The 12,332-nt window shown below is 34.4% G+C and overlaps 1 protein-coding gene across 6 annotated transcripts in view; it reads left to right on the top strand.

Moving 5' to 3' along the window:
* The window catches only part of ANKS1B (ankyrin repeat and sterile alpha motif domain containing 1B), a 476,662-nt gene that overhangs the window by 233,583 nt on the left and 230,747 nt on the right, over positions 1-12,332 (top strand). For 4 of the 6 annotated variants that reach the window (XM_086610943.1, XM_086610941.1, XM_086610940.1 and 1 more), the window contains exons 14-15: positions 5,985-6,550; positions 8,590-8,662. In XM_086610943.1, coding sequence (XP_086467069.1) covers positions 5,985-6,550; positions 8,590-8,662 — 639 coding nt within the window. Of the gene's footprint in view, positions 1-5,966; positions 6,551-8,589; positions 8,663-12,332 lie in introns of all 6 variants that reach the window. The other 2 variants (XM_086610938.1, XM_086610942.1) reach the window with 2 other exon arrangements.

Here is a 12,332-nt window from a genome sequence, read left to right as displayed (position 1 = left end):
GCTGTGTGAAATAATACCCTCCTGAATATTGCTACTTCAGTTTTTAAATACCTTGGATTTTCTGTCTTAAGCTTTTTCTTGCTGATCATCCCACTTTGTGATATTACGTTGACAGTACAACTAATAGCATCACTACTGAAGATATTCTAGTGTGTCCAAAGCAATCTTTACTAAGCAAATAAGATGACTTCTTTGCTTACTGTCCTATGAAAGAGTACTCTCCAAATACTACTCAGCTGTGACTGTTATTTTCAATTCCCTTTTCCACACACTCAGTTGATTGATGAAACTATGTTTTTGGGCAGATATTACACATATGCAGAGTATCCTGCCAAAAACATCTTTCTGGATCAAATGAAAACAGAATTTGAATGGATTAATAGTACAGGTGCCACAATACAGTCTTTACCACAGCTATAGAACAAATTTCTAGTGGATATTTATTTTACATTAGAAACTTGTGCCATGGCAAGAGCAATGCCCATTAAAGGTGTAACTCTGTCATTATAATTTCTCTATTACAGCTCTTTTCATTACTATTATTAACAACCGTTATTCTCCTGAATGTACTTTAAATTTGAACATGGAATCTCTCGAGATACAAATGTGAATAAGCTGATTTCTAACTTTACATGAAGGCAAAATTCACAGTACTTAATATGCTCCTGACTTTCTTGATATGCTCTGTAGTCTTGGAGTCAGATTCAGAAAATAGATATGTCAGTTTGATGAAGCATTGGTAAATTATAACTCTCAAATACTGAAAGTGAGAAATGGTATTCCACAGAGTTCTATATATGTAGCAAAAGGAACTGTGCTGGGGTGCACCAGTGCATAAATAAATAGCTAATTTAATTGCAATCTGCTGCCTAAATGCCTATTTGGTTTTATGTAAACTGGTGATAATAGCAATGTGTATCTGTGGCTTTGAGATTCTGGCAGAACTGAATTTATTTGTAGTTCCAAATGTAAATGTTTTCCATGCAACATAGATATGGCAGCATCACAGTGACTTACTGTAGAAGTAATCTACTCAGATTGGTAAACTGTACTTGCACTTGTAATGACTCTTAAAGGTGTGTAGAGATGACTTCTGTTTATGTTTTGGTATTTAGGATACTATTTACAAGTAAAAAGATGAGGTGGTGAGAAAAGCTGTATCTGATGAGGAAGCAAGATCTTTCTCTTGCTTTTTTTTTTAAGTTACAAAAAATAATTGCTCTTGCAAAAGAAAAAAATCATCATAAACAGAAAACTTCTCTCCATTGGGATTCAATCCTAGAGCTTGAACTTCTCCACCTATTCTCTCTCTGGTATCCCTATGCACTCTCTGAAAGCCCATTCTCAGAAGATTTATTCAAAAACCCATGAGAAAGCAAAACTGGTATCATTAACTTAATGTTCACTGAGCATACACCTATGTAATATAATTGCCTAACATGTTTCTTGGATCCAGTTAAGTTGGTTAAACAAATAAAAATAAAGCATATAATGAAAAGGTTCAAAAGCATATGATAAAGTCGGGGGATAGAACATAATAGGAATAGAGAGTCTGAATTTCTCAGATGTTTTGGTGGATTTAAGATTAATTCTAACCACATAAGACATCGACCATCAGTGTAGACAACTTAACAAAAGGAGTTTTTTCAATGCACAGCAGTATTCAAAACAAAAATAATTGTGATATGTATTACTTCCTGTTTTTAATCATAAAATACAACATTTTGTGCATCATTACTAAGCCCCAGAAGAAATATTGATTTCAGTATCAGTTGTCTTAAAACTTATGGCAGAAATATGCAACAATAAAAAGACAGTAATCTCATATCTGAGATTTTTAATTATTAACTTAAAAAAAAAAAATCCTTCCTTAGCTTTTAAGTTGCCTATTTTGTCAAGGATACAGAAGAATAATTATGTTACCCTGTCTAGAGTTTTTCATACTTAAGTTCTTGACACTGAGACCTTGGACACTCACGTGAGCAATGAAGACATGTAGCTGCAGTTTTAGATATGATATAGTTTGAAGAGGTTATCTAATATCTCATACTTCAGGCCTCAGTTGAACAGATATTGGCTTGGAGTAAGAAAGAAAAGTGTACTATTGCAAATTATTTTATGACTATATATTGCATGGATTATTTTTTTCCTTCTATGATTTCTTTAGTAGCCTACCACTCACTGTATTGTTCTATACTATTTAGAGCAGTAGTATAGTTCATCTCTGTACTGTCATTATTCTCTGAACATAAAAGTATTTAGCATTAACTGCATTAGGAAACTAAACTAAGAATACAAATGTGTATTAAAAGAGCATTAGACTTAAGTTATCGATTCAAAAGTAAAAATATTCAGAATTATGATTGGATCATTAATGCAGGACTATCATCATCAGATCAGACATGACTTTTCCTAGCCATGTCTTGAAAACCTCCAAGAGTGGAGGTGCCACCTGTCTGGATAACTTGTTATAGGACTGCAGTGCAGCATGCAATGCTATTTGCTTTTTAACCTTTATCATAACCACATACTACTCTGTCCATACAACCTGTCTTTTTCATTGCACATTATAGTTGTTGTTTGCATTACTCAAAATCATGGGGTGAAGAAGTCATAGCTATGAGATATTTGCTTCCTTTGTCGTATGATTAACAAAGCTCTTAGTTAAAGCAAAAGTTATCAAAGGAGACTGACAGCTGAGGCAGCTGAACACCACACAGACAATACTCTGTCTCTGCCAGAGCTTTTGTTATGCTGATCGAGACAGACCAAACTTTATCCAAGTAGTCATTAACAGTTCCTTGGTTTTTTTGAATGCTGACTTTTGCAACATTACAGAACTATTGAAGTCAATAACAACTGAGCTTTGAAAGTATTCTATTATACAATGTTAAGTACTCTGAACAAAGCAAATCTTAATGAATTTCAAATTGGATGCCCAAAACTTGTGGACGTTTTCAGCATTATCTCCTTCTACCTTATCGCCCCTTTATCAAATTAGGATGTTGTCACGTTACAGCCTCACCTTGTAAAATACATGAGTTTGTATTTGTGAATGAACCCCTTAGATAACTGACATCATGAAAAATCTGAGAAGGTTCTGAATAACATGATATTCAAATAATAATTTTAATGCTGTGCAGTAAATAGTTAATAGGACCACTCTTTTTGAACAAGGAAAATAAAAAATGTTCAAGATTCTCCTTCACTGAGCAAACTTTGTTCTGAATACTAAATGAAACAGGAAAAATAGTAGGTAATCATATAAAAAGTTAAATAAAGTACTGCTAACACATAAGAAGACTAAAAGTTGCGCAGGCAACGTTTATCTTCATCTTTTCTGGCTTCCTTAAAGCATTTGTATGGATACTTCAATGATGGAATTTATACCTGCAGTAGAATATATATACTTACATATGCATGATGCAAGAACTGTACTGAAAGATCCAGCGGAAAAGGTTCATACAATATAGTTAGTGTCTTTGAACGCATTTCAAACTGCTGTCACTTGAAATAACAAAATTAACACAAGTAATGTTTTGATATACTGTCACTGCGCTGCTGCTAGAAAGTGACACACACGCGTGCGTACGCACACACGCACTTTCTAGTGGTCACTAGATATATTTACTGACCATAGAGGAATGAGAGTTCTCAGAAACAGCATCTTTTGTTTACAGTAGTAAACTGAACAAGATCAGGGCATGAGAGGACATTGGTGCTTGGCAGTTTGTACTGTTAAACTGTTGTGTGGATTTTTGGCAAGGTTTGGCCGATACTGAATAGTATGTACCCAGACAGTACTCTCACATGGCACAAGTTTGAGGCCAGAGACCATTCCCAGTAATTGTTTGGATGGGGCATCTCTCCCTTGAGAAGGAGGAGAGTTTAGTTTAAAGGACATAATAATTCCTAATAATTCCTTAAGATCCTAATAGTCGTTGACCAGTTTTATTTAGCAGTATAGATGTAACAAAGATGTTAGTGAAGATAATGTAGATATTAGTGAAATCCTTGCAATCTAGGTGTCTGTAAGCTTTTCTTTTTCCTGATTTATTCTTCTTTCTTACTTTGTCCTGACAAAAGCGTTTATCTCCCAAATGAGTTCAATAGACATTTGTAAGACTCATTTCTGGAAGAGCAAAATAGGACTCACTTGATTATTAAGACCCCTAAATGTAGGTATCTGAATGCAAGTGGGATGCCATCTCCTGATACAGTCATTGGCTGTCTAGTCAACAGAGTACAGGGAGTGATTCAGCCGACCAGCCACAACACACAGTGAGTGGCATCACTCTCTAGAATCCACTGACTTTATCAACCTGATCTCTGACTATGGTGGGAGCTTACATACTTCTTACCCATGTGGATATGTAAAATGAGATGTCTTAATCTGGAGCGGAATCCCAGCTACTGAGTTTTTCATGTAAGGGAAAAACACTGAAGTCAATCATTATTTGCGTCATTTATTTTTAATTTTAAGTTCACCTTCAAAATTGCAGATATATAATTAATACAGCAACTTTCAGAAGTCAATGCGTGTGAGAATGTCCCATGTCCTCCTTTTCCCCTGCTTTTTTCCTCCAAACCAACTTTTTTGGTGTTATTGATTCGTTAAGCTCTGTCATGTCCCACATTCAACTTTTGCCTTAACACTCCACATCTTTTTAGTTGCAAAAATGTCTTTAGTGTATGTACTAGTCAGTAGTTTCCCAAAGAAGAAAAGTAGATTTTCTTAGGTTGCACTACTAACCTAGATTAGAACTTTGTAATGATATTTTAACGAATAAGAAAACCATGTAATTTTACATTTTTAAGCTGCTGACTAGTAAAAGAACTGGTGGTGTTTTGAAGTACACACTAAAAAAAAAAATCTTTCTTCTATCATTCATATAATCAAATACTGCCTTATTTTAGAAGTGATATTTGGCAGATATTCTAGCAAATAGGAAGAAACTGCTCAATTTCTTTGCAAATTATGAAATGATGCTATGTTTGATTCCTTCTGGCAGCTAGTGCTGTGCATATAGTCCTACAGTTAGTCTACATATGACCATACATATGAGATGAGTGTATTTATCTTTAATGAAGTAGTTAATAGAGATGCAACTGTAGTGGGTTGTAGTTATTCTGAGTAGCATATGGTAACTTAATGCCATGTGGAAAGAGTGATGCTACCCACACTAACACTTTAAATAAGGCAGCACAGGTAGAAAAAGGTGTCTTTTTTTTCCCCTTCTAGTCCTTACAGCAACAGACATAAAAAAGAGCTATAAATTTTTAATAATCCACTCTGAACTGTGCCAAAAAGTGAATTTTTCTGTAGTTCCTTTTTGTGTATTTTTGTTAAATTACATATAAAACTTGTTTCAAAAATACTTGATATCCTATTCTGTTTTTCAATGATTATTATTACTCTGAATCTATTCTCAAAAGTTCACAGAAATAAACACAACACTCAAATCTATTCTTTAGAGACTGTCAGTAAAAAGGCATCATAGTGTAAATTCACTATTATTATGACTATAAAAAGAAAAATTACTAACAATACTGGTTCTTCATGTGTTTTACTACTTACAAACTAACTAGCTAATTCGTCATACTAAACTGTTATTTGTATACATTTCAACTCAACAACAAATTCAAAGAGACACTATCAAGTTGATGGAATAGCAATGACCTATTTTATTTTATAAATTTGTTCTTTTTTTCCAGGAATTTATGTGTAGCATTGAGTGTGTTTTAATGTTTTTCAACCAGTCAGGATAAAATAGTTTAAAATAGATAAAGTTTAAGGAGAGAATTGTTTTTTAAAAGACTGATAAATCAATTCATGGCGTAAGTATCTTTTGTTACTGTACATAAGAAACAAGCAGCATACAAAAGTCATTTTATGAAGAGTAAGGGTTTGGTTTTTTGCAGTATTTTATCACCCTGGTTTTTTACAAGGTGCTCTCTCATTTCAGAGCGTCTTTGCCAGGGAGAGACATCCACTGAAAGTGAGCTTCCTGAAGGACACCCTGCTGAGCAGTTTGCAGGTTTGCTTCATGGATCATCACCTGCATGTGACCCACCTGATAATCCACTCCAGCTGTACAGCAAAGCAAACCAGTGCACTGGTCCACTAGAGAAAAGTATTTTGAGCAAGAGCTCAGTGCAGCAGATACAGCTACGGAAAGAAAGCAACACTGATCCCCCTGTTAAGAAAAAAAAGCCACCAGTTGTAAACAGAACCATATTTCATACTAAAACTAAACCAGTAGAAAATCATACATTGGTTGGCTCATCAACAAGGATAAATGAACAATGGGTTATCACCACTGGGGGATTTGTGGAGCGAGCGTGCACGCTTGGGAGAATACGATCTTTACCAAAGACTTTGCTTGAAAAGCATTTGTGCAAAAATGTTTCGAAATCTGATTCTAATCTTATCACCCATCCTCCAAATGACAAAAAAGCAAGAAGCAACTGGAGTGAACCCACACCAAACCAACACTGCTCCAAAGGGAATTCAGAGAGAACACCTTCCTTCACATCAGAATGGGAAGAAGTAAGTCTGTTTGTTTTCTAGTACAAGCAAATTTATGGTATTGTGAAAATGCTGTTATTGTTTTCAGTTTTAGAGATGAAATAAAAAGTGAATCTTCCACAGTGAAAATCATCATAGTGTCATAGTGTAATGCAAGGTAGTTTGACAGCTGGCACAAAATGCAATGCCTTTCTGTTCAAAATGCTGCACACTTAATGAAGTCTGTTTCCATAATGAATGAAGTTAACCAGAAGTAATTCTGCAATTTGTTGTGACATTGAAATTATTTTCTACTGAAGACCTCACCACTGACACTAGTAAAATTGGTAAAATTCTTTGTAGCTATGGCTGTTATTTATGTATTTGCTAATTATTTTCCACCATGACAATGCCCACCAGCAAGAGACAGGAGAAAATGGCAGGAATGCAGTGTCTAAGATTTTTAGCTTGATTATGCATTCTACAAATTCTCTCTATATAACATATTTTCTAACTGGTATGTAGCATGTGTACAGAATGCTTGGCGTATACCTGACTCTTGTGTGAAGTGGAAATACACTTATGGCTACAATAAATTCGGGACTATCACAAGAAATGTCCACATCGAGTATGTAGTGCACATGCCTGCTCATACAAGTGACTTTATTTTAGGTTTAGAACTAGATTTAAAATATTTTTTGAACACTTTATGTGTAATTTGTTTTTCTCCTGTGCTGAATTTCAAGAATGTAAATGATTCTTCATAGACAGGAAAGTTCCCATCTTACTGAGATAAATTAAGAATGGGAAAAGTTTAGATCTTTACTGCTATTACAGAGAAGCAAACACTTCTCTTTAAAAGAACAGCTATGGGGAAATGTATACATTTCCAGTGCAGCATTTTATTCCAGAAAGAACCCAGAGCTTGTTTGTATGATTGGTTATTTTTCTAGACAAAGGTTTCTAGCTTATCTAAGTGTCTGATTTAATAGGACATCAGAAGGTAGTTTTTATTGTAAAGGAGATGCTTTCTCAGTGGAAAGGTATGTAAGATCAGGTTTTCGTCTTAACTTGGACACGTTGTTATGAAATCCCAATACGAGTCAGGTCCAAGTTTGCCTTTTTAGGGGGACATCATTTTGAGTGTTCTTAAGGGTAAGAAAAATGTAGTTTATTTAAAAAAAAAAAAAAAATCTAAATCTGCAGCTTCTAACATAATTCCCAGATTTTCTTCTGTCACCAGTGACTAATACATAGTTTTTAAAAAGAAGACAGTTTTCCTAATAGTCCTAATATTAAGCTCAGTAAAACCTGGCTCTCTGTGTCTGCCTTCTTAGACAACACCAGCCTTTTGATTCACTTTTTGTCCTGTTCTTACAGAAAATAAAATGGTATAGTATAGTATAGTAGTTTTGACATAGTATGTTCAATGTAATTTAGAAATGTGCAAATGAGTTTTGGGGTCAATGTAGTGCTGTTTCACAAACAATATCATTCTGTGGTATGTGGGGAAACAGCTATGTTTCATACCCTATTCAATGGCCTTGTGACAGATGGGAAAAAAGGGAGCTAGAATATTCTCCCGAAATCTTAATTGAACAATTGCTTTAGTACTTTATAACACACAAAATAATATTCTTATGCATTAATATTACTGCTTAAATAGAGTTCTACTGGTTAGCAGTTATCACCAAATGAAATGAGCCTATAAAATTAAAATCCATTTCATCATATACTTTACTATATGCATTTTTCTGCTTCGTATTTATATACTGAAATATGACAAAGTAGTTTCAAAGAAGAAGATATACCTAGATGACCAAAGCCATCAGCATCAAAGCAACTATACTGTAGAAAAAGAAATACTAGTCTCAAGCTTTAACTTTCGCTAGTGTACAACTGTTGCAAAATAAAAATCAAAGTGGAGAAATTAGTTGTCTACCTTTGATTTTTGCATTTTGCAATCTTGATTGCTGTTTTCCTAATGAGAGTAATAATGCCATAAGTTATGCATGGAAAAAGTAAAATAAAATTATAAAGATGGGGACCATCAATTGTTTTCACTGTTCTCTCTTTTGTAGATTGATAAAATCATGAGTTCAATAGATGCTGGAATTAATACTGGACTGGGGGAGATGCACGATCACTCCACAAGTAAGGAAAAACATCTAACTGTTGTTTAATTTTTACTTAACTGGCTGTAGGGAAACTGTGGATAAGATATTTCTAAGTAATCCACTGTGGTGAAATCATTTGTAGGTATTTGAATAACCATGAACAGAATCAATGTTGTTTACTGATAGAGATGCATTAGGCCCAGTATCCAGGAGCTGTTACTTTAAATAGCCCATTGGAGTCGTTATTTTTTTCTGGTAAGATTTCAAAACAACATTATTCCATTACTGTCTTCATAGTGAGGCCTTTCTGCCAGAAGAATATTTTCCAATCTTTTTCAGCTGAGTTTTTGTTTAGAATGATGAGGCCCTGAGTATATATAATCCAATAGCTGCTCACACTTTTTAAAGCATTATATTATCTAATGCTGCTTCAAGCAAATATTTGGCACAGGGCTGAAAATGTTACTGACAGCCAGTGACTGCTGTTAGCAATAATGGGAAAAATTGCAAACTTTCCTTACCACGGTGAATTCTAAGAACTCTTAAGTCATGACTAGCCTGTTGGTGTGTCACCATAAACCTGTGCAACTGTGCTGATAAGAATTTTGAAAGTATTTTACTGTGTCTTCCTCCTAACACAAGGAAAGAAAACTGAGTTGTATGTCAGAATAATTTGGTCTCGAGGCAAAGCTATGTTAAGTCACCTATACTAGTACATCCCTGCTAGCAATTGCATGCAATTACTTAGGTTTATGTATTGGGTAAGACACTATGTACCTTACAGCTTAATTTAAAAAAAAAAAAAGTATTTTAACAACCATCCATTTCATGGAGCATTATATCTGTACAGGACAAAAAACTGTGTCTTATCAAATAAATAGAGTTGACGCAGCTATTTTAACAGTAGCTGGACAGTGAGAAGGGAATCTAGGAAAAAGAGAAAAATAACTGATTTGAATATAAATATAATTGCAGATAAACCAAGCAGATTCAGATTATTTTTTTTCTAAAAGAGTAAGGGGCAATATCAGGATAAGTTCTAGGTATATTGTCCTGACAGGCTATTTTTTCTTTCTGGAACTTGCAGTGTTGGAAAGGAGAATTATTCATAGAAATACTCTAGGTTAGGAGGTAGTTAATAATTTCTGAATATATTATAAGTAATTCAGGATTTGCTGCTTATTATTTTTCATCATGGTAGCGCACAGGCACCAAATGCAAAATCAGGCGACTATTATGAAGTTGCGCAGCAAGTAACAGCTATGAAAAGGAGACAAAAGCAACAGTATGCACACGCAAATTTTCATAACTTAGTGAAGTGTAAGTACTACTCTGTCCCTTCCTATGACTGACCACTGCTTTTCTTTTCTACTTTTTTCTTTTAAGATCAGAAAATATCTCACAACTCTTGTCATCAGCCATTTTGTGGCTTCTACCACATGCATTATTTTTCTTGTCATTCAAATGTGACATTTGGTTCTTTAGCTTTTTCAGTTGGCAGAAGATCTACTCTATTCTTCACTTTTTGTTTTCCCAGAGAGAACTGAGTCCCAACTCTTCTTCTAATCAGTGTGCAGCTTCCTGCAGACCAACATTTTTTTCTTTTCTGTCAGCTCCTTAATGGTCTTTAGCTAGTTTAGAACGATAACCTGATTTTGTTCTTAATCAAGAAATGAAGCTATGTACTATTAATGAAAATGCAAGTACTTTTCTTTAAATTTAATCGATTTTGCTGTACATGCAGACTGCAATAAAGACATTTCTTTCTGCTATAGAGCTGGCTGTATGCAGCTTCATGTGTATGTTTTCCACTTTTCATTCCTTTCTGCCTTTTTCAGGTGCGGTCGAACATAGTTTAGGTAGCAAAGCAAAGGGAACTATTATAATATCAAAAACATGAAATATGTTATATCAATCGTGTTATACTTCAAGTATATTCTTATTTTTTTATTAACAAAATAATAGGGTTATCTAGCAGAAAATAAGGAGTCTCGATTTCTCATGGTTAGCAGACTGGAGTAACTGATCAAGTGGAGCCTTATTACAGTTATATTTACATATTAAACAACAGATTTTACTTGACTTAAGATATTAGCTGATGTTAATTACCATTTATTAACTACCATGAGGCAATACACAGGTTTTTCCTACTGGTAATACAACCTAAGAGATTTTTTGATAGGTCTTTCGCAGTAATGAAGGGATTGCTTTGAAGTTTTCTGCACTAAATCAGGTGGGTTTTTTTGTGTGTACATCTTCTATTTAAGTGTCTATAGTTTATTGGCAAGAAGCATCTCAGGTGCCTCAGTGTTTCTCAGAGGCGCCTCACATAACCCTGTCTAATTACTTACAGAAGCTGGCACTGTCTGGATCTTTATGTGTTTTTTCTTAAGGTTTTATTTACCCAAGTGTTATAGTACTGAGGACCTAAATTCCATCTCAAAACTTGTCGTTCACCATCTCTCTTCTTCCTGGCTCTGTGCTAAGCATAACACAACCAAATGTAAAGATCTGGCCTATGCTTAGAATAAAACGTTAGTAGTATGGTATCAGGTAAAATAATTTTTAAATCCTTAATTAGTTAATATATAAATAGATGAGTTTTGTTAGTTTTACTTGAATACATATGTAAAAAGGTTATCTAGTAAAGATTAAAAATAAGATATTTAATGTCCAGACTGTACAAGTAGAAGAGACTTCTCTTATTTTTAAACCGAAAGCATCCAGATTATTGAGGAAACTTTAGGAAACATTCAGGAAGCTTCACTTTTCTTGTCTGATGACTTTTTAGCAAATAGTAAAATTTCTGATTATACTGAAGAGCAAATGTAGCTTGATATGGAATCCTTCATTTTAGTATTTACCAACTCCTGTTCTTCATATTATACTTCAATATTTTTATGAACTGTTAGTGAAAATGAAAATATGTTCAATTCAAGCACAAATATTTTTAATCTACCAGGCATGAAGAGCTTTTTATACTACATAGTATCTCATTCTCAGTGAAAAGTATTTGAGAAGTGATATGTCATACACTGATAATTCAATAGCTGTATTTAAAATTAGACAATGATGACATCTTGTGATGAAATCCTTGAATGGATTTACAGGAACTTTGGCCTATATTTTCCTACTGGTGAAATCTGGAAAGATGACTTTTAGGTCTCTAGGGGAATCTCTTAAGAAGCAATTAGAGGAGCAGTGAAAGGAGAGAATCAAAACTGGCTGAGTATGGTCATGAGGACTTCATCTACAGCACGCATTCAAAAACAAAAAAAATAAGTAGAGCTTTCAGTTTGATAGCAGTACAGATACTGGAGGAGTAAACTTGAAACTACAGAGAGGAAGATGGCTGCTGATGTCCTCTGAGGGCATGTAGCATTCAACATCTGAATAGCTTACTAATAAAACAAAAAGCAAGAGTGCTGACCTGGGAGCAACTAAGAACTAATCTCAGTGACAACAGAGAAAAAAAAAAAAAACACTACCCCAAGGAGTACAAAACCTCTATTACCAAGAGGAAAAAAAAAGATGTTGTTGGGTAGTAGCCTTCTACTCAAGGTGATGTGGAGACATCTGCACCACCTGGCACCTTCATTATGGCTGGTGTGTTTCTTCACAAGAGTCCAGATTTGCCAGGTTGCAAAGGATTCCACCAATCACTACATTATGATAAAGAATACTAGTCACACTGCCAAGAATGATCA

This window comes from Tauraco erythrolophus, chromosome 4 (assembly GCF_009769465.1).
Source record: "Tauraco erythrolophus isolate bTauEry1 chromosome 4, bTauEry1.pri, whole genome shotgun sequence".
NCBI classification, from domain to species: domain Eukaryota; kingdom Metazoa; phylum Chordata; class Aves; order Musophagiformes; family Musophagidae; genus Tauraco; species Tauraco erythrolophus.
Note: the sequence above shows the minus strand (reverse complement) of the source record. Positions and strands in the feature narration are given on the sequence as shown.